Here is a 20956-nt window from a genome sequence, read left to right as displayed (position 1 = left end):
ATAGGGATTATGGCAAAATGGGCCAATTTGCCAAAATGTTGAACTATCCCTTTAAATAATCTCCATCCATCATAACACACCTGACTCACATGACATTGTTAGATCATATCAGAAGACTGTTATCTCCACAGCGCAGACAAAAGCAGCTTCTACTGAACTGAACTGAACCTCCCACGATGATCAAAAAGACTTCATTTTCTTGCATGTTTCAGCAAATAGACTCAATAAATCAGGTCGATTATTCTCTCCAATTTGGATCTTCTCAAGTGTAACTCCTAAATTTTCCAACTTCCTCCCACCTTAAGCTATTAACACCTCCCTCCCTCCCTCCAGTACGGATAGAGTCACACACACAGCTACCTTCAAATGTGTGTGGCACAACTTAAAGAGGCCGACTGGTATTTTCAAGCGCACGCAAACAACTTGTAATCGTTATTCAACACCATCGTGCAACAAAGGGAATTTAAAGAATTAAATACCAGAGAGAGACAAACACAAAAATAAACACTTCATCAATAACAATTCCACATATATCTTGTTTTTAGTCCTCGACCTTTCTGTGCGGCTGTGTTTGCAGTGAACGCAGTAAAAAAAAAAAACGTAATTATGTTGATTACCCACCTCCAAATTTGTCAGAGCAGCAACAGCAGCCTGGTGACAGTGGAGGGAGGTGATCCTCTAAACAAATTACTGCGGTGACTTAAAGAATTTTCAAATTTAAATGCAAAGACATTTTCAGACTCCTCCTGAAACCCTCTCTCTTTTTACACAGTATCACTTCATTGCTAACTTTTTTTTAATTCAATATTGCAACAAGAGTAATTTAACTTATTCATCTCTATACACATGCCTACACTTGTGATGCCGGTGAGATCTGTCTATAAAAGTAATTGCACAACACGCTCCACGCTGGTTCAATCCACTTTCCGCCCCCACCGTCTGAGGAGGACCCCGTGGTGGTCGTTGTGTGTGTTTACTTTGATCTGCCCCCTAATATAATAAAGCCGTCTTAATTACATCCTCGGCTCTGTGTGTGTGTGTGGCTGCGCCTGAAGTTTCGCCCAGCAGCTACCTTGTGTCAAAATCATTTATTTCACTGTAATCCCATCCTGAGGTAACGCAACGACAGAATGTATGAGGATGTGTGGGTTTCAAACACTTTCTGCAAACACACACACAAACACACAGAGAAGGATGCAGATTCAGGGTTCCCACTTGTCCTGAAAAACCTGGAAAATGGTTGATCAATTTTCCAGTCATGGAAAACACATGGAAAATGAGAAATAAAAGTCAAATGTCCTGGAAAAGCCTCAGTTGTCTTGGAAAATGATTTACCACGTTAGCTACCAGAGCTCTATTTGCTGTTTTCAGACCTCACTAAGGATTTATTTTCTAAAAAAAAACTACAGACTTTGAGTTGATGAGTGTTTCCAGTATTGGACCCCATGTTTGTGTTGTTCTTTGATAAATTCATAGGAATTTCTAAGCATGTACTGTAAGAGATTATTGCATAACTTAAAGCCATAGACTGCACATCTTTAAATGAGACTTCTGGGACTGGGAGAGGAAGAAACATAGAAACAAAAATGTACAAAATGAGGTACAACTGTCGAAAAGAACACATGAACGGGACAGAGGATAACAACATGTCTGTCAGACTGTAGCCGCTGAAAATGTCCTGGAAAAGTCCTGGAAAATGATTTAAAGAAAGGAGTGGGAACCCTGATTATCCATCAGGGCAGATAGTCAATACCAACTTTAGCGACATGACACTGTTGATATTTCCAGCTATGCTCACATTTCAGTTGGTCCAACATTAATCAGAGTCCGGTGACCCTTTTCCTTTCTTTCTTTCCTTCCTTCTCTCTCTCTCTCTTTCTCACAGGAGGGAGCTATAAGAAGATTGGATACTACGACAGCACTAAAGGCAATCTGTCCTGGTATGGGAATGACAAGTGGATAGGTGAGGGACATTTATCTTCCTCATCCTCTTTATTTTTCTCTTCATCACTGTCTCCCTCTACCTCCTAATCTCCTGTTTTCTCTGATCCCCTCGATCTCCTTCTTCTTATTCCTCCTTCCCTCCTCCGTCATTTACTCTCCCTCCCTTCCCTTCCCTCTCTCTCCACGCCGCTCATCAATTCAATCAATTCAATGCTCATCAATCAGTCGGCTTTTATTTTAACTTCTCGCAGCTCACCAGACGCACACCCAGTGATTCAGCGGTTCAGCTCTGTTAACGGGTCGACCCACGCGTACCAAACGCAGCGACGGTTTCGCTCCATTTGCTAATTGAACACGAGAAACCAGTTCAAAGCCGCCGTGGCGACGATGCAACAAACAGAAGATGCCCGGTTGACAGTCTAAAACAAAACAGGAGAAAAGTAATCAGGGTGGCGGCGTAATGGGGCCGGGGGGCCTCGTGACCTTGACTTTGAGAAATGAAAATTGTGTTCCCTAATCAGTACACAAGGGAGCTATATGTGTGTGTGTGTGTGTGTGTTTGTGTGTGTGTGTGTGTGTGTGTCCACGTCAGTTCTGCCTCCCTGAGCACCGGGTGGAGATGCAGATCTAACGGCGGCTAATGCTCCGAAAACTGTCGGGGATGTTGCAGGTCTGTGAAACGGAGAGCGATGGCGGTGGCGGAGGGAGAAGGGAGGCGGTGGTGAGCGCGCGCCGCCGCCGCCGCCGCCACCGCCGCTGCCGCTGACCTTCACTTGTTTATTGTGTTTGCTTGTTTGCTCAACTGTCAGTCAATTAGACGGAGAACGTGCTTCCTGTATAGAGCAATGAGTGCGACAGGATGAAGCCACATAACGAGACTGGGCGGCGGATTCCGGGGCTTTTATTTTGAAACCAGCAGGTATTTTAAAGGTTCATCCTGCTATAATCTGCCATATTTACATGTTCTTATGGATAGATAGATAGATAGATAGATAGATAGATAGATAGATAGATAGATAGATAGATAGATAGATAGATAGATAGATAGATAGATAGATAGATAGATAGATAGATAGATAGATAGATAGATAGATAGATAGATAGATAGATACTTTATTAATCTTAATTAATAAATTAATATTAATTTAAAAACATAGAATAAAATAAATAAATAAACACAAAAAATGTCCATTAATGTGCACTGTCCCATTCAAATAAACAAATAAATACATAAATATAATAAATCTCACACCGCTATTAGGAAAACATTGAACTGCTGCGATGTGACAACTGTCATTGTCACGTTGCTCAGGTTGAACCCTCTGTGAAGCACCAGCAGCTCCGTGACTGACACAATCTATCTCTCACTCTCTAATAATGTGACTGTCAGTCTTAAATAAATGAATAAATAACACTTGGGAAAAAAAAGAAAAAAAAACACCCTCCAAATTAAAACTCTATGTAATGAATGCATTTCCTTTTAGTTACCTGTGGCTGCACAGCACAGCACAGCACAGCACAGCACGACTTCCTGTCTGGGCTGGAGCAGAGAAGAGGAGCTGATTTGCAGGGAAAATTACAGTTCTATTCAGGTGTGAAAGTTTATTAATAAACCCCTCGGTATTGAATTGATGCATAAACTAATGCACTCCCTGATATTTTCAGATACCAGGCTCAGCCTCATAATATTCACCATTTTGATAAATCATATAATAATACTATAATTGTGTAGTAGCTGAAGGTTGGGAGATGCCACTCAAGACAGATGGACCTTCTGGCTCAATAAAAATCTCAGAATATTTCAGAGGAGGGACACTACAGTAGGTTTTTTTTCTCTTCTTCCCTTCAGACCTCTCAACAAATCTCTCAAAACTTATTTTAATGATTATTTTCCACTTGCACGCAGAGTTAGATTCTCCTGTGATCTGCGCAACCGTAACTTTCTATTCATTCAACTCCACATAGGTACCGTAGGTGTTTCTTTCCATAATCCCATGATCACACCCGACGTGTCCTCACCACGCACTCGCCGGTCTCAGACGAGAAGACGCCGAGCTAAGCTAAAAAAAAAAAATGTGTTTGATGTCCTTCTTTGTCTGCTGGCACTGTAATGTAAAGATGGCAGCGCCGCTACGACACACTGGCTCCGTGCCAGAAAGAGAGAGTTTGCGTAACCGAGCAAACAGACAGGAAGGTCACACGAGTGGCCTCTGGTTGCAGCCGGCGTGACAAGACCTGAGGGACGGCCGGAGGAGGATGTGTCTGCCGCCGCCGCCCGCGGTTTTTCTAGGTGTTTGACCCTCTGGCCCTGCTGCCTGCGGGCGCCATCTGGGCTGTGTGAGTGTGTGTGTGTGTGTGTGTGTGGAAGTCAGCAGATGCTTTCAGACGTAGGACAAGCTGAGCTGTACTGTAGTTTAATGTGCACGACAGCCAGAGGCAACAGTCGTCAACGCTCCCTCCCTCCCTCCCTCCATCCCTCCATCCCTCCGTTCTGCTGGTGTGGTCGGTCAGCAGCGGCGACGTCCTTCCTGGCAAGTGAGCGGCGGCAAAAAATAGCCAAGACAGTGACATGACAGGAAGAAAAAAAACGACCTGAACAGGACTTGAGTTTGGACTGGTTACTACACTACACGCTGATGTGTCACAGCTCTGGGTTCAATTCAACACATTTCACTTCCTCCATCTTCCTCCACCATCTCCTCTTCCTCCTCCCGTCTCTCCTCTTTAACTTCTCGTCTGTTTCTTTTCCACCTCTCCTCCTCCTCCTCCTTCTCTCTTTTCTCTCTCACTTTTTATTTCCCACTATTTATTCACAATCTCATCCCTGCTGCTCCCTCATTCTTTTCGTCTCCTTGACAACCACTGCTGCATCGCTGCCTCTCTCTCTCTCTCTCTCTCTCTCTCTCTCTCTTTCTCTCTCCCCCTCGTATTGCCGTGGTAACCATTATGGGGGGCCAGTCGCCATGGTAACATACTGTCCCGATTCCACCATCAAGGGCAGGGAGAGGTATTAGTGTTGGAGAACACATTCTCCCAAAGGACACTCGCATACAGACAGACACACACACACACACACACACACACACACACACACACACACACACACACACACACACACACACACATATACGTATACAAACACACACACACACACACATGCAGCCTGTATATGCTTTCAGCAAACATTTACACCCACTCACAGGCTCAGTGTCCAATCCCGTGGTTCTGGCTTCACACTTTTCCACGGACGTTACAGTTGTAAACGATGAAGAAGAATCGGAAAAAATGTAAATTTAAAACTGGATGATGATGATGATGATGAAAAGTCAGCGTCACTTAAGTGATTACAGTTCATTACGTAAACTGAGAAGGACCGTACTCGCGCATATATTTTTTTTCTTTCCCATTATCTCAAGATAGCATAGCTGGTTGTAACAAGGTAATGAGATAATTATCCCAGTGTCTTGGGACAAGAAGACACAGTTTTCTCCTGGAAAATATCTTGTTTTCTCAGTGTGATGAAATAAAAAAGAAAAAAAAGAAAAGAAATAACTGACTAAAATATGACTTGCAGGAAAAGAGTCACTGACTTATTATGGTGCTGACAGCCCTGTATGTTTATTCACCCATAAAATAGATTGTCATAAGAAATTGTAGCTAAAGAGTTTGATTTATGATATAATGTTTCTATTGACATAAATGGGCCATTTTTCCATATGCCATATGGTTTCCTGTCAATAGCAGGTGGTGGTGATTGTCTCCTAACAAGAGTTTATAATCTTTAAGGTTATGATACGTCCTCTGAGCAGCAGAGTTACGTCCTTCAGCAGATTGGAGGCTACAGTGACGGGACGGGCCACGGCTCGCTGGTTATCATATTAACTTCAGATGTGAAATACAGTAAAAGATGAGACAAAGGGTCTTCCACATCTGGAGACAGCTGCGTAAAGGAATGTAGTTTTATGTTGAACTGACATTTCTAGATTGGTAAATAATATACAGCTGCTAATGCTAACTTTCTAGACTATCAAAAATAAAGTTGGCGAAGACAGTGTCATGCAAAAGTTTGGGCACCGCTGGTCAAAATTTCTGATAATGTTATAAGCAAATGGGAGATAAAATGATCTCCAAAAGGCATAAAGTTACAGATGACACATACCATATGCATTTTAAATTATACTTTTTTTTTTCATCTTTTACATTTTCAAAATGACAGAAAAGGAAAAGGGCCTGTTATCTGAGAGCTCACGTCTCCTGGGTTTCGCATTCTTTTGCAGGCTGCTGCTTTGTTTCCCTTTTTCACTCTAAAATTGTAGAAAGATAAAAAAAATAAAAAATACACTCATATTGCTTAAAATATTGCAAAAGAGTGTTTCATGTTTAAAGCAGAAGTAAGCGATCCAGTCGTTTTGGCTAATGCTGCGTTCCAGGTAGGCTTTTGAAACCGTAAATTACAGCTTCAAGTCACAACTTACGACTTTGTAGCGTTTCAGGCAACCCACTCGTGTTTTTCCGACCTGTTTTACCTGTGAAAGTCACTATAACGGCCACTCGTAACATCCGACCCGTGAACTCGTACCAGATCGAACTGGTACGACTTCACAGGTCGGAAAAACACGAGTTTCCTTAAACGCACCATAACAGTCCTCGTCCCTACGTCACCACATTCACGGCGTCCCTTGGCTGCACACACAGCCCTGCATGCCGTTCTCTCTCCTCATTGGATAAAAACTGTAGGATACGAGAAATGTTTTCTCTTCGGCTCAGAGCAGAGCAGAGGGACTGAGAGACCCGTGTTTCAGACCAAACACTCTATGTAAGTGATTGCTGTCGGAAGATATAACTATTTAAGACTTATATTAACACAAATATATCACTTACTTCTGCTTTAACTTTATGCCTTTTGGAGATAATTTAATCTTCCACGTGCTGAACTATTCACATTAACAGAAATTTTGACCAGAGGTGCCCAAACGTTTTTATGCCACCGTAGCTTCTTGATCCCAGTTAAGTGGTCAAACAAGTTTTAGGCCAGTATGACCTGTTTTCACGTCCACGGGGACCTGACTTTTGTTTTAACACAGTGTCAGATGTGGCTAGCTACAAGCTAACAAACAACATAAACAACTAGAAAAAGACAGCATTTCCAGCAGGAAATGTGTGTGAATGCTGAAAGCAGCTGAATGCCATTGCTGAAGAAATGCTGAATGAGCTGAAGAACATGTTGAAACAATGTTGAAACATAAAAGCTGAGAGATGAATGTCTTTCTATGGGAAAATAGAAAAATGGGAAAAAGAAAGAACGAAAGAAAAAGACAGAGAGAGAGGGGTAGAAAGAAAGAAAAGGACAGAGAGAGAGGGGTCGAAAGAAAGAAAGAAAGAAAAAGACAGAGAGAGGGGAAGAAAGAAAGAAAGAAAATGACAGAGAGAGAGGGATAGAAAGAAAGAAAAAGACAGGGCTAGAAAGAAAGAAAAGGACAGAGAGAGAGGGGTAGAAATAAAGAAAGAGGGGGATAGATAGAGGTAAAATATGCTAACTAGTCTCTGGTTCTGGTTGAATGAATCTCTTTGAAGATCTTGATGTTCTCTGTTATCTCGCCTGTCGGGCTGAAGACTGCTCAGTGACGTAGTGATATACAGTAGATTAGCCTCAATCTCAGTTTTATTTATCTTTCTATATATATATATATTTTTTTTAATTGAAATAAATCATAGCAAAGTTCAATCTGGAGAGGAACTTAATGTGAAGGTGTCGCTCTGCAGCACCGGGGCAGATGGTGCTCAGGAATGAATGGATTCATGTAAGTGCGCGTCCTCAAATGTAACATCCACCTCTCCTTTAAAAGACTCCTCTTCCTGTCTCACAGTTGTGATCTCCGAGTCTGACATGAATCAAAAATAGCTTCCGTGTGAATAACAAACATGAGCTTTTTGATGTGAGACTCTCAAAGTCGTCCTTCTGCCTCCGACTCTGAAGTGTGACACATAGCCTGCTACGATCCTCGGGTGCGCATGAACCAGCAGCCTCCATGGCAACATATCTGTGAGGCGGGAGCAGCTCCCGTTACTATTCTGACCTTAAGACTCCATAGCAACATGAGTTGTTATTAGCATCTCATTCAAAGACACCAAGGCTCACAGATCCCTCGCTGCATCGCCCGAGGGCTCCTGTCACTGCTTGAGCTTCAGATGCTCTGGAAAAACACAACTAAGTAGGCACAACAGTGAAAGCAACACACACACTGCTATTCTTAACACACGCGGAGCCCACGTTGTAAATGAAATGTAAATTTAATGGAAGCCAAATCCTCCTTATATTCCTGCTCCAGTTTTTCGGAGAGTAGCGCAGCATCTGTGGTGGAGAGATCCAACCGGCAGCCGCCTGCTACGTGCAGATACATGTGAATATAACAGGATGAGAGTCTGTAACGGCGCCGATTTTCTCAAACATCATACCTAGTGCTCCAGTTACAGAGAGGTGTCGGTGCACATGTGCGCTGTGTGTGTGTGTGTGTGGGTGGGTGGCTCACAGACATCCTCTCCTGAGGGGCCTGTGAGCAGCAAGAGTGAGTGTGAGGCTGTGTGTACGATGATGGTGATAGCATTTTGGTCTTCACACCTCTGTTTTGTGTGTGTGTGTGTGTGTGTGTGTGTGTGTGTGTGTGTGTGTGTGTGTGTGTGTGTGTGTGTGTGTGTGTGTGTGTGTGTGTGTGTGTGTGTGTGTGTGTGTGTGTGTGTGTGTGTGTGTGTGTGTGTGTGTGTGTCAGCATAGCTTATCACACAATATAAGTGATGTCACTGACACAAGGGCATGGAGTAATGCAGCTCCTCCAGTTTAACCTGTTACGCAGTCGGATTCAGATCGGATCCAGCAGGACCAGAGCGAGATATCCTCTTTTATATTCCACGCATCCCTCCGTCTTGTCAAAACCCGGTGCCTCCGTTTACCCACAATGCAACCCAGCTGGTGTCAGTTTGCTCAGAGATCTAGAAGTGTTATTCCAGTAGCAGCTAGCTAATGCATCCCAGAGGCTGTAGCCTCAAGCCTAGATGAGAATTTAATCAGTTCAATTAGCAGAGTTTGACCTGCACCCATTGTTTTCTTTTTTTTCCAACTCTCTTTATTGATTTTTCTCATTTTGAATACACAATAGACTGTAATACAGACATCATACACATTTACACATAAACGTTTACATATAAAGATCATTAGTTATATTAACTTATGTATCTCAAAATAAAAAATAAATAGACAGATGAAGGGGATTAATAAAAAAAGATATATACATTAATATATATTTATATACAGGACATATACATATACACATATACACTCACAAAGGGGAAAAAAAACATAAAACAAACCTAAACAAAGAAAGAAAGAAAAAATCTTTCCTTTTTTGGGGGATTAAGAGGCACTCATTGTTTTCTATTAGCCCACAAACTGGAGGCGTCTTCACATGCATTGCCAATGGTTCACTTATTACGAGACCTCGCTCGAACTTCAGTTCACACCGATTAAAATGAACTAGTTTGTTCATGCTCTGACTCTGTTTAGTTCACCTTCAGCCTCCTATTCCTTTCTCTGCCTCTTCTCAGACTACATGACCTCTGTTTACTACGGCAGAGTGACAGAGATTACTTTGAAAAGAAAATCTGATGTATCTGGGGAGCTCTGCAGCTGTTGGCTCATGGGCGGCTCATGGCTCTCTCTTAATGATTTCTTGTGATCATCATTCACGCACAGTTACTTAAAGAGACTTGGTTGGATGCTTCGACTCCATGTGTCGTTTCTAATTCATCAAACATCGCAGCTCCTGGTGCTGCCAACGCCAGCTCGTATGAACATGAGCATTTGAAAAAAAGACTTTACGAGCAAATCAGCGCAGATCCGTCCATCTGATCATCTCTCGCCTATCTGACGCCGGTCGGGTCACAATGGCAGCGTCCTTCGTCCAGTCGTCGTCCCCCCCCCCCCTCTCTCTCCTCCCCGGCAACATCTTTCCAGCTGCTCCTCTGGGATCTTGAGGTGTTTACAGACTCAGATGAGATATATATCGCTGGAGCGTGTTCTGGATCAACCCCAAAGCCTCCCAGCAGCAGGAAGAAGTGCCTGGAAAACCTCCAAAGGCCGGATCACATTAACATGGTAAACAGTTTCCTCCGGTGACTGGACCTTGTTGCCACCAGGAAGCTGGTTGTCTCTGCCGTGTGTCGTATGTGAGTGTCAGGTAGGGATGGGAATCCAGAGTAATTTTCCTTTTGTTGAACGATTCCCGTATCGATGCCTCCTACTTTGTTTCCTGCGCCCTAGTGACACATGTACTAGTACATTTACCACCAGCTGAAGTAATACCAGTTGTTTTATGACTGGAATCTGTTCTGTGTTGTTCACCTCAGCCCGTCAGCGCTACAGCACCGTTCTCCTGTACTGTACAACAGCCGAGCACTGCAGTGCAGCATTTCACTTACACACCAGTGGAAATTAATTGTGTATGTGTGTCTGTGTGTGTGTATGCCAGTGTTTGTGTGCACTGGTGCAGCTGAGTCTTGAGTCCTGGCGTCTGACTAAGCTTTGACACTCTGACAGGGAATGAGTGACAAAGCATGTGTGTGTATGTCTATGTGTGAATATGTGTGTGTATCAACTTCTGTGGCGCAGTTATGTTCAGCAGCTACTGGAAGAGCTGGTTTCAGCTTATTGGAGCCAAAGGATGCGTCACCAGTTGTTAAATCCGACGTTTCCTGACTGTTTCCACCAGCACTGTGTTCAACAAAGACACACATATTTTAACTGTTAATGTGCTACTAGCTCCAAGAAACTATGTTTGTCTTACACTTGTGAGTAAGACCAGATCACAGTTTATGACCATTTAATATAGAAAACCTTGTCGAGAGGCTAGGCTGTGGACAGACTGGCCAAAAGATCATATGATAATCTTTTTGCAAAACACAATCCGGATTGCAATCTGAATCCGGGTTCTGCTCTGATTTTATTTTGAGATTCCTGATCAGAAGTAGCCTACTGTAGGTGTGTATTGTATCTTTCTGCCGCTTTGATACTTCTTTTGTCCGCTGACGGCAACTCTTTACACACAATGTTGTCGTCTGTTTCCAGATTGTGGAGTGCCGTTTCCTTCAACAACGCTGCTGTTTATTTATCAGGTGCAATGCGGAGGTAATTTAATTTGAAAGCCACAAACAAACAAGCCGCAACATGTTCTTTATTTACAGTACAGCAGAATCACAGTGGGTGCTGCCATTCTCCAGCACCGATAGGTCGACGATTCCCGATTAAACAACCACAAGATAAGTTGTGGAGGCCAACTTTTTTCTATTTCTGGGCGACTTGAGCCAACTTTCATATCTGGATCTGACATGACACTGACCACCAGGGGCAAACCAACATGGACCACAGCTTCTTGTCTTCGCTGCTGATGAGACCTGTCCACTCAGGGAACGTCCCCCGAGTTCGTTCCCTGGGCACAACCTGCCAAGAGAGCGCCGGAGCTTCAACTAACATCTGTCCAAAGCTCAGCTGGTTGTGCAGAGCGCCATTAGCTTCCTGTCATCGGAGCGGAGCTTCATGTGTGACCTAGTCGGCTCCCTCCCAGTATCCTCTGATTCATATTTCTTGGTTTTCCCCTCAAACCATCATAACTGTCAGAGATGTCAGAGGGCGCCGCTGTATGATTGGGTCCTGCATCTGTTCAGCTGACCCGGGCGCTGTCGTCTTCGACCCCAGTTTACTGAAACCATGTGTATACGTCTCTTTAGCAGCCGTGTAGAACTGACAGGTCTGTTTGTGCTTCAAGCGCCAACACTCTGTAATTTACTCCTGTAATATACCGGCTGTTATTTCCGTTAATTGCCCTGGCCAGGTTGTATATTCATGAAACTGTGGCGTGGGGACTAATTGATTAATTGATCGCTGCATGCTGAAGGGCGGCTTGTGTTTATTATATATGTAATATATGTAGCTTATATATGCTCGGTGTCAGAGAAGATTGTTTTCATTAGAGATGAGAAGAGAAGCCCGAGAGTTAGACTGTTTAAGTTCACAGCTACTCTCTCTCACAGCGTATACTCTCCTCACTGCAACCAGAGGCCATCCTCGACCCTGGTCCAATTTACACGCCTCACATTCAGGCAGTTACTTTTTAGACATGGTAGCTCATGTCATCTGTACACATCATCTGTAGAGTGGCTGTATGGGAGGTTTAAGGGGCTTTTAGAAGTCAGTGCAAAATGTGTCAATATGAGGGGCCCCACAATATTTTGCTTGGTTTTCTTTTCTTATAGTTCACTTCTAACTGCAACATGTACAATATACTTATCTTGTTCTGGTTAGGGTTGTATGGTTGGGCTTAGATATGTAGCAGACTACTTGTCCAGGCTAATGGAAATGAATGTGATGAATCTTAATTCATATCGAGTCGCTCCCTTTTGCCTCTCTGAACCTGTAGATGTTGGGCTCCACGGGCTTTATCACAGAAACTTTCCAACTAACTTCGCCCATTTCTAACTTATTTTAGCTGTTCGTTAACTATGGTGATTAGCGTTAGGACTGGGTTTAATTAAAAGTTAGAGTACTCCCTCATGGTGGCTGGGTTTTAATTACTTCACAGGGATTCCCCCAAGGCATTACATACAGAGATACGGTAGAGCACCCACAAAGCTAAAGAACATGTTTTGTGAGGTTAGTATGACCTTGACCTTTGACTTTTGATCATCAAATCTAGTCAGGTCATCAACTGCTAACATGAAACCGTCAGTCCAAATAAATGGTTGTGCAAAATGGTAAGAAATTACATTTAAAATCACGCCAGATGTGAATGGGACCGACAAACAAATAGATAACCTAAAAACACAGTTTGGCTTTGTCTCTGGCTGTTACAGATGAATGATAATGATAATCATAATAAACCTTTCAACTGCTTTACAACAGAGAAATGACCTGCACCAAGTACATCACATGAAAAGTCATGAAAATGTTAAAAACATTCATGTGCAGGAGTCCAATATAAAACTGCACTGTATAAATGGCCAGTATTTAGCTCCTTTGGAAGGAGGAAAAATCCTGTATTAGATCTGAATCCACGACGACGCCAAGACTTTTAACCTCAGGGGGTCAATTTCTCCAGGTCACTTAAAAACACTGCTCTGTTTTGTTTTGCGACTGACTCGTTAGATTTCAGTTTTGTCCTCATTTAACGTTAATAATTTATTGCTCATCCATTTATTTATCACTACAAGACAGGTAGTAGTGGAGTTTATATCCGTAGCATAGCTCCGCTCATCTTCATCCTCCTCTTTGCTTGTAAAAAACAGTAGCTCTGAGCCTCACACTTTGATCTCAGCGACTATCAAATAGATTAAAACCACAGCTGATAAATTTGTGTCACACTGATGAGCATATTAATATTTCACAGGTTGGTTGCTGCAGCCTCATTTCCAGGAGCCCTGTGCATCACTCTGATCAGACCTGTGCTTGATCACATCAGTGTTGCTTTGTCAAATGGCAAAATTACTCATCATGGATAATACAAAGTAGAGGTCAGTGGATGAAGTGAACCAAGAGCTGAAGCGTGTCAGTTGTTTCCCCCCTCAGCGTTGAGCTGCGTGCCAACGTTAATGGCAACGTGCGCTGTGTGGGATTCCCCGTGAACGTGAGTTGGTGTTGGTGGACGATGCTCTGAGACTTAACCCTCAAGTCTGAGCAAACAGTGGTGATAGCTTTTCTGCTCCTAGTAATATGTTGTCTTAAAGGGATAGTTCATAATTTTGGCAAATTGGCCCATTGCCATAATCCCTATAGTTTTAGCAGTAGGTTTGTTACCTTTAATTGTCGGTGCAAGCTGTTTTTAGAATGGTGAAGCAGAGCCGTGAGCTGCTCAGAGCTACGCTACGGAGGCTAATGGGATTTCTTGGTTTCCCTCATCAAACTCATCAAATACACAATCCAACAACTCCAAAACGCTCTTGCGGACAAGTTGTGACCTGCACATTCACCACGCTATGAGATTAGAACGCAATGTTAGGAGACAGAGTTGTTTTCGAGGTAAATTCATGCAAAACCGCTGATGCGCGTTCCCGTCCGGGGCAGTTCTTTGGCAAGCAGTCTCTGTATTTGCCTCTAAAAATGATGAACTGATGAACTATCCCTTTAGGAGTGTCAGAAAGGACAGTTTGAATCAGCATTTCTTGACTCTTATCCGCCATCTTTCATTGTGAGACTCCAGAGCTACGTCACTGTCACTGGCTCCAGTGGATGCTGTCACGACCGTCTGATTCAGAAGCGAATGAGTATAAGTTGTAATAAATCCATGTTGCACCTAAATTTAAAAGCCTTAATGTGGGCCTCAGCCTCTTATCCTTTCCATCCTCATCTTCTTGTTTTCCAGGTTCGGGGCCCCCTGCAGACCAGACGGTGGTTATCGAAGAGTTTCGATACCTGTCCCAGAAGATCTTTGTGTCTGTGTCTGTCTTCGCCGGGTTGGGAATCCTGCTGGGAATCATCTGCCTCACATTCAACATCTACAACAGCAACGTCAGGTACAGGAGCTAAACTGAACCAATTGATATTCTGATATGAACAATGATTCAACCTCTAATCTGAATCAGTTCCCTGCAGGGTAGTGCTTTCTTACAGCTGCACAAAACACTGTTAATTATTCAGCACTAGACCATAAAGCCTGAGGTCACCCACAGCTTCCTTTTTGCTTATTCGAGTAAGTGCTAGCATTTGTTTCTTAGCACTAGAGGGATCTTTAGACTCCGTGGGGTGTCAAACGTGCGGCCGGCCCTCAGGATGAATCTGCCAAGTGTGAAAATTACATAGAAGACAGAAGAGGCACAACATTGTTGAAATTGCACATGTTTTATCAAGAAATTTCAGGTTGTTCATAATTTATTTTATAAAAGGATAGCTCATTGCCTGTAAACATCTTGCCCTGAACCAAAAATGGATTTTATTAACATGTCAATGTAGTGTCTGGGTTCTGCTACAAGACATTTCAGCAGCGAAGTTGCTAGTGCAGCCATAACTGAGCATTTTAGATTTGAAAATGCTGTTTCAAAGCCAACGTCTGAAAAAGTTGGATTCAGTTTTTCAGCACCCAGTCAGGTTTAATACATCAGAATCCCTGGCAACCAATCCAATTTGCATCTCATCTGTTGTTCACTGTGATGGTGACACTTCACATTTACTTATACAGCTAGATGTTCAATAACAGTATCAATGGTTGACGTGGCCGAGAGGCATCATTGCTGCCCCGACTGCGGGAGACCAGGGTTTGAATCTCAGCATGAGTTTCATGTGTTGACATCGCCCCTCCTTCTCCCCTACCCCAGCTGACGCGCACCGCCGTTACCGAGCAACCCGGTGGCAGTGGGCGGGCACAAGTCATGATGCATTTGCATACTCATGAATATTCATATAACCTGGATTTTTCAATGAGGGAGAAATAGTACACATGTTTTTAGCCTATTTGGGAGTTTTTTTTTAAAACAACTTTTCTGTGGGAAAACAATTTTAATCAAAAAATAGTAATTTTTACAAATTTTAAAATGCCTCTTTAGGGGGACTTTAATAATGTATTGTACTGGTCTGTCCCACTTGAGATCAAATTGCGCTGTTTCTGGCCCCTGAACTAAAATGAGTTGACCCCCCTGCTCTAAACCCAGCAGGAGCTTCTGGCTCCGTATCGACGCTGCTGAACAGAGCAAAGACCCGAGTGCCTTTCCTGGAGTCTACAGACAGACATCTCTCAAAAAAATGAAGCCAACACTCCAATGCTAAAAACTGTAGTTCCTTTAATGACCACTAGAGTGTGGCTCCAGCAGTGAGTCGGTCCCGCACAGACCCCGGGAGAAAGTAAAAAGTTATGAAGGACCAGTATGATCCGTCATCCATCAGGATCTACTCTGTGGAGATGTTTTTAATCTACTCTGTGGGGTTCGTACGGAGCTCTGTGTGGATGCTGATGGTGACTCCTGACAGGCGTGTGAGGCAGACAGCCTGATCCAGATCCAGACTGACCGTAGTCTGGATTCCTGACAGGCAGCTCATACTCCGGTCCGGGCGACGACTGCATATGACAGCAGGGAGATGACAGCGAGGGGCTTTGTGTGTGCACTGGGAGATAGAGGCTGTGACAGACACAAATACTGTGCAGAGATAGTGTGAGCGGGTGCATTTGTTGTCACACACTTGTCCATTGTGACCCTGAGGTTTAGATTTTGTTTTATTTTTTTTGTTTGGTTCAGTTCAACAGTTTACAACAGTGTCAGTGGATGTCTAACCACAGAGAGCAGATGTAGGGTTCGTGATTGTTCAGGTGACCTCAGTTCAAGTGTCAGTTGTCTTCAGTTGCAGTGAAAGCACGTGACAAACCGCCTCCAATGAGATATACTGTAACAGCCGCTGTCTGTGTGTGTCTGTGTGTGTTTGTGCTTTTTGCTCCAGGTACATCCAGAACTCTCAGCCCTACCTGAACAACATGACGGCAGTGGGCTGCATGATGGCGCTGGCTGCCGTCTTCCCTCTGGGCATCGACGGCCTCCATGTCCACAGGAGACAGTTCCCCGTGGTCTGTCAGGTAGGTCCAGTCCCGACGCATCCTTTAGGCTCGGGACCCCATTTTGACATCACAAATCTCTGGCGAGCCCGTCAATCAAGATGTGCCAGCTCCGATATTTTTATATGCTGCATTTTATTTGAACTCAATTTAAATTCGAGAAAGTGAAAGTTTAGAATACAGTTGTTTAAGATTGTGTGTGGTGTTTTTAATCATCATTTTAAAAAGAATAATAATTACTAAAAAAAAAAAAGGTTGAAAAACACTGCATTATTCTCACACTGCAAAACTGAATCTCTGGTCCCTGTAGTCATATGGACAGGTGTACAGTATAAGATTTCACCGGTACTTTCCAGTGCTTGAATTGGTGCTCTTACAGATCCTGTACTTTGACAGTTTTCTTATCTCTCCGTATTTTATGAGTTTTAAAAAAATCATAGTAAATTTAAACACCTTATCAGATATTATGTGGCGTGGCGGCCGAAAACAGTTGTTATTGTTGTCCTGCGTAGCTGCTATTGTCCCTCAAACACACAATAAGAGTGAGACAGGGAGGAAGAGAGAGGTCTGTCATTTAAACTGGGTGAAAATGACGAGATAGACGAACAGCTTCATCAGAAATTGAGATGTTGAGATAGATAATAATAAATTATAAATGTATTTTCATAATTTCTCCAGAAGAGAGAGCAGAACCGATAACTTTGGATCTTATCGACACTTACGGTCTTTAAAAATGTAGCGCCCCGGGGCCCGTTTAATACTGGATTTCAGTGCCGTTCCCTGGCAGCGGTGAAGCACGCCGCGCATACTGATGCTCCTCGCTGTCAGTTTGACTGACGGTTCAAACGATGACAGCTGCACATCAGAGATTAGCAACAGTCTTATGAAACAATCTCAATTCAAGACCCACTGCAGCTTTTGATCATATCGCACACAGTCTTGATTAGCAGATGGAGTTCTCTCAGTTGTCATGGAGATGGATCCGCGGACGTGTGAGCTCAGTAGGTGATGTTGATACCGTGGCGACGAAGACGCTTCTCAGTGATCCATAGACATGCTGACGATCATGCCACATACCATTGGTGGGGTGGGGTGGGGGGGCTATAGTGTTTAGAGGTGTTGACAGCCTGTCAGCTAACTCACATGTCACAACTGATACAAACTGTAAGACGGAGGAGGGTTCTGATTGGCTCATTGAGTTAAAAATACACTGAGATGGTTTTTAGTTCTTAAAGGGATAGTTCAACATTTTGGCAAATTGGCCCATTGCCATAATCCCTATAGTTTTAGGAGAAGGTTAGTTACCTTTATTTGTTGGTGCAAGCTGTTTTTAGAACGGCGGAGCAGAGCCGTGACCTGCTCAGAGCTACGCTACGGAGGCTAATGGGATTTCTTGGTTTCCCTCATCAAACTCATCAAATACACAATCCAACAACTCCAAAACGCTCTGGTGTCCACCAGAAGTTGTGACCTGCACATTCACCACGCTATGAAATAATAACAGAACGAGACAGAGTTGTTTACGAGGTAAATTCATGCAAACGTCATAACGTTCTGTTATTATCTCATAGCGTGGTGAATGTGCAGGTCACAACTTGTCCACCAGAGTGTTTTGGAGTTGTTGGATTGTGTATTTGATGAGTTTGATGAGGGAAACCAAGAAATCCAATTAGCCTCCGTAGCGTAGCTCTGAGCAGCTCGCGGCTCTGCTCCGCCGTTCTAAAAATAGCTTGCACCGAAAAATAAAGGTAACAAACCCACTGCTATGACTGTAGGGATTATGGCAATGGGCAAATTTGCAAAAATGTTGAACTATCCCTTTAAAATCCCAAATATGACTTCTTATCGATTAAGCAACTTCGATAACTTTGATAGAGAAGAGAGTGAAGCTCACAGATGTTGGATAATGGCGACTGTCACATCCAGACAGACAGAGCAGGAGTTCCACCTTAAACAAATCACTGTTTTGGTGTCTCTATAAGTCAGAATCTATAACTTTCCCACATTAAAATGTTTCAAATTCAACTATATTTATGTTATATATGAGTAGTTTAGTTGTGCATAAAGAAGATATTTGATTTAACCCTCAGGTGTATTCAGTAGTTGTGGCTCTTACCTGTCCTGCTCAGTTCGGTGGAGGACAGTCGTGTAACTGCGCTGGGACAGGGTGAGAGACAGACAGACGCCTCAGAGGAGGAATTTGAAGGTCATGTTTAAAAGGCTATTATACGAGGCTGATGCTTAATGACTGAGGAGCTGCTCTGATTAATCTCTTTGATATATTACTCCGTTTAATTACCAAATCTTTCATTTCTTTTTTTCCCTCTCCGCTATAGTTTCGCCTGTGGCTGCTGGGTCTCGGTTTCAGCCTCGCGTACGGCAGCATGTTCACCAAGATCTGGTGGGTCCACACCGTCTTCACCAAGAAGGACGAGAAGAAGGATAAGAGGAAGGTACGACCCGAAACAGTAGATTTACGTACTGCACTGGGGGGGGGGTGGACGATTAAGTTCACTGCCGAGCCACAGGGGGGAAGAGCGGATGGTGGTTAGGCCTTACAATCATCGTTCCCTTCAAGGGCAGCCTCCACTGCGGGAGATGATGTAGCCCCCAGTCGAGTGTTATCTCTGTACATATATATTCTCCACCCTGCTCCCCTCAGTGGGATGGTTGGCCCACCTTTTAGCTTCGAGCTCGGTGCAGCAACGATTTGTCCTGCTGCCTGGCCAATGAACTCCTCCAATTTGGTCCCAGTGGTAGAAGAGCCTCAGTCCACGTCTTGTGCGGCCTGCTCCTGAGTATTTATGATCGTAACATCTATCAGTGACATCTCTATTACAGCCGGTGACAGTAGGTAAAACAGCATACATGTGTATACATGTATAGATTACCCAGCCAACATGCATTATGTTCCTGTATATCAAGAGGAAACCAGCTACTGTATGTGATGTAAATCAAATGAAGATGATGCTGTTTTCAGTGGCTGGCGCTATGGCCTTGACATTTTTTCATTTGTTTCATTTATTTATTGAATTGGGACAATGCACATTAATCTAAGTTGCTGCATTAAATATCAATGTAAATGCACCGGACTTAGCACAAAAGCTAAATTTCATCCGTAGACGCAGTAAGACAAATCATACAATAGACAATTGCAAAAACAAGACATAGTCAGACAATATCAAAACAAACAATACTATAATAAAACATTTTAACCCACAGTTAAAAATGAAAAAGATCAATGGACCAAAAGCCTCGGTACGGGAACTGGCATCAGATTAAGAAACAGTATTTAGGCGTATAGTATATGAGTATATGCCTGATTTGTTTTTAACCAATGCTTGAGATTTTTTTTTTAAAGAGTAAGTAGTTGTCACAGTTTCTGATGTGTGATGGTACAGTAACTTGTTCCAGGAATGTGCCTGAAGAGCATACAGCATGATACAAGTAGATAAATGAGTTCAGGCCAGGATCTTATCAAACATGATGTAAGGAGCAGTTTGGACGATGCACACTCCCAATGGAGTGAGAGGGAGTTTATTTTTCATGACAAAAAAGATGTTGAAATGAACTGTCCTCTGTGAGATCGAGTAAATATGATGTCGATGTGATTGATTGTCCGGTTGGAGATCGTTTAAGTGGCCGACTTCCTGTTTGGTTTAGGGCCACAAGAGGGTTTTGACATTTTCTGGTTCGCACCATCGAGCCTCTGTGCCACACCCGTGTGTCATGACAGGCCTGATGCATGTGTAAAATTTCATTCCGAGATTTTTTTTTTAGCATCTTCAGGCACAAAAACAATGTGGATCGGTGCTCAGGCCCCAATTAAAGCACAATACATCCACAGAGGGACTGCTGCAGTCAGACTCCTGCTGGTAAATATAACCCCATCTTAAAATAGATGTGGCAGTGAGGTCAGGCTGAGGGTTGAGACCACGTAAGCACAGGTTCTACGAGAAAATGGCATCAGAGATGAGAACTGAGAGGTTTGAAGAGCAATGCACAGCTGCTCATCTAAACTTTTCAGTCTAACCGCTGTTAGATCGAGGACATGCTGCTTCTTGGACTGTAACTAAGCATTAGCATTGGATTTCTTGGAGATGCTCAGTTGTTATTTCCACCGTGAAGCCCCCGGCCGATGCAGCGCTTCATAATAAGGGCAAGCACGCCTGGAGAATAGAGAGGAGTCTGTAGAAGTAAGTAGGACAGAAAGAACCTATTTAAAGTCAATAGAAAGTCGACGCGCGCAGATGATATTTCCCGATGCGCGCTGGTTAACTGCTGCCAAGTTCGCTGTCAAAAGAGTGCGATGATTAGTATTTGAGCCGATGGATAAGGATAAGTGCTATAGCTGCAGCTGTGATTGTGTGGATGAACATCGCACATCATTGTTTGGTGGTGGAGACGGATCAGATCCCAGCCGCTGTTTCTGT

General features: G+C 43.4%; 1 protein-coding gene across 1 annotated transcript in view; it reads left to right on the top strand.

The window, feature by feature from the left end:
- gabbr1b (gamma-aminobutyric acid (GABA) B receptor, 1b) overlaps positions 1-20956 on the top strand; it is a gene marked incomplete at its 3' end in the record, with an annotated part of 74930 nt that overhangs the window by 37420 nt on the left and 16554 nt on the right. The window contains exons 9-12 of the mRNA XM_083982672.1: positions 1886-1963; positions 14349-14499; positions 16412-16544; positions 18860-18976. Coding sequence (XP_083838798.1) covers positions 1886-1963; positions 14349-14499; positions 16412-16544; positions 18860-18976 — 479 coding nt within the window. The remainder of the gene's footprint in view (positions 1-1885; positions 1964-14348; positions 14500-16411; positions 16545-18859; positions 18977-20956) is intronic.

This window comes from Trachurus trachurus (genome assembly GCF_905171665.1).
Source record: "Trachurus trachurus genome assembly, chromosome: 11".
Lineage (NCBI taxonomy): Eukaryota > Metazoa > Chordata > Actinopteri > Carangiformes > Carangidae > Trachurus > Trachurus trachurus.
Note: the sequence above shows the minus strand (reverse complement) of the source record. Positions and strands in the feature narration are given on the sequence as shown.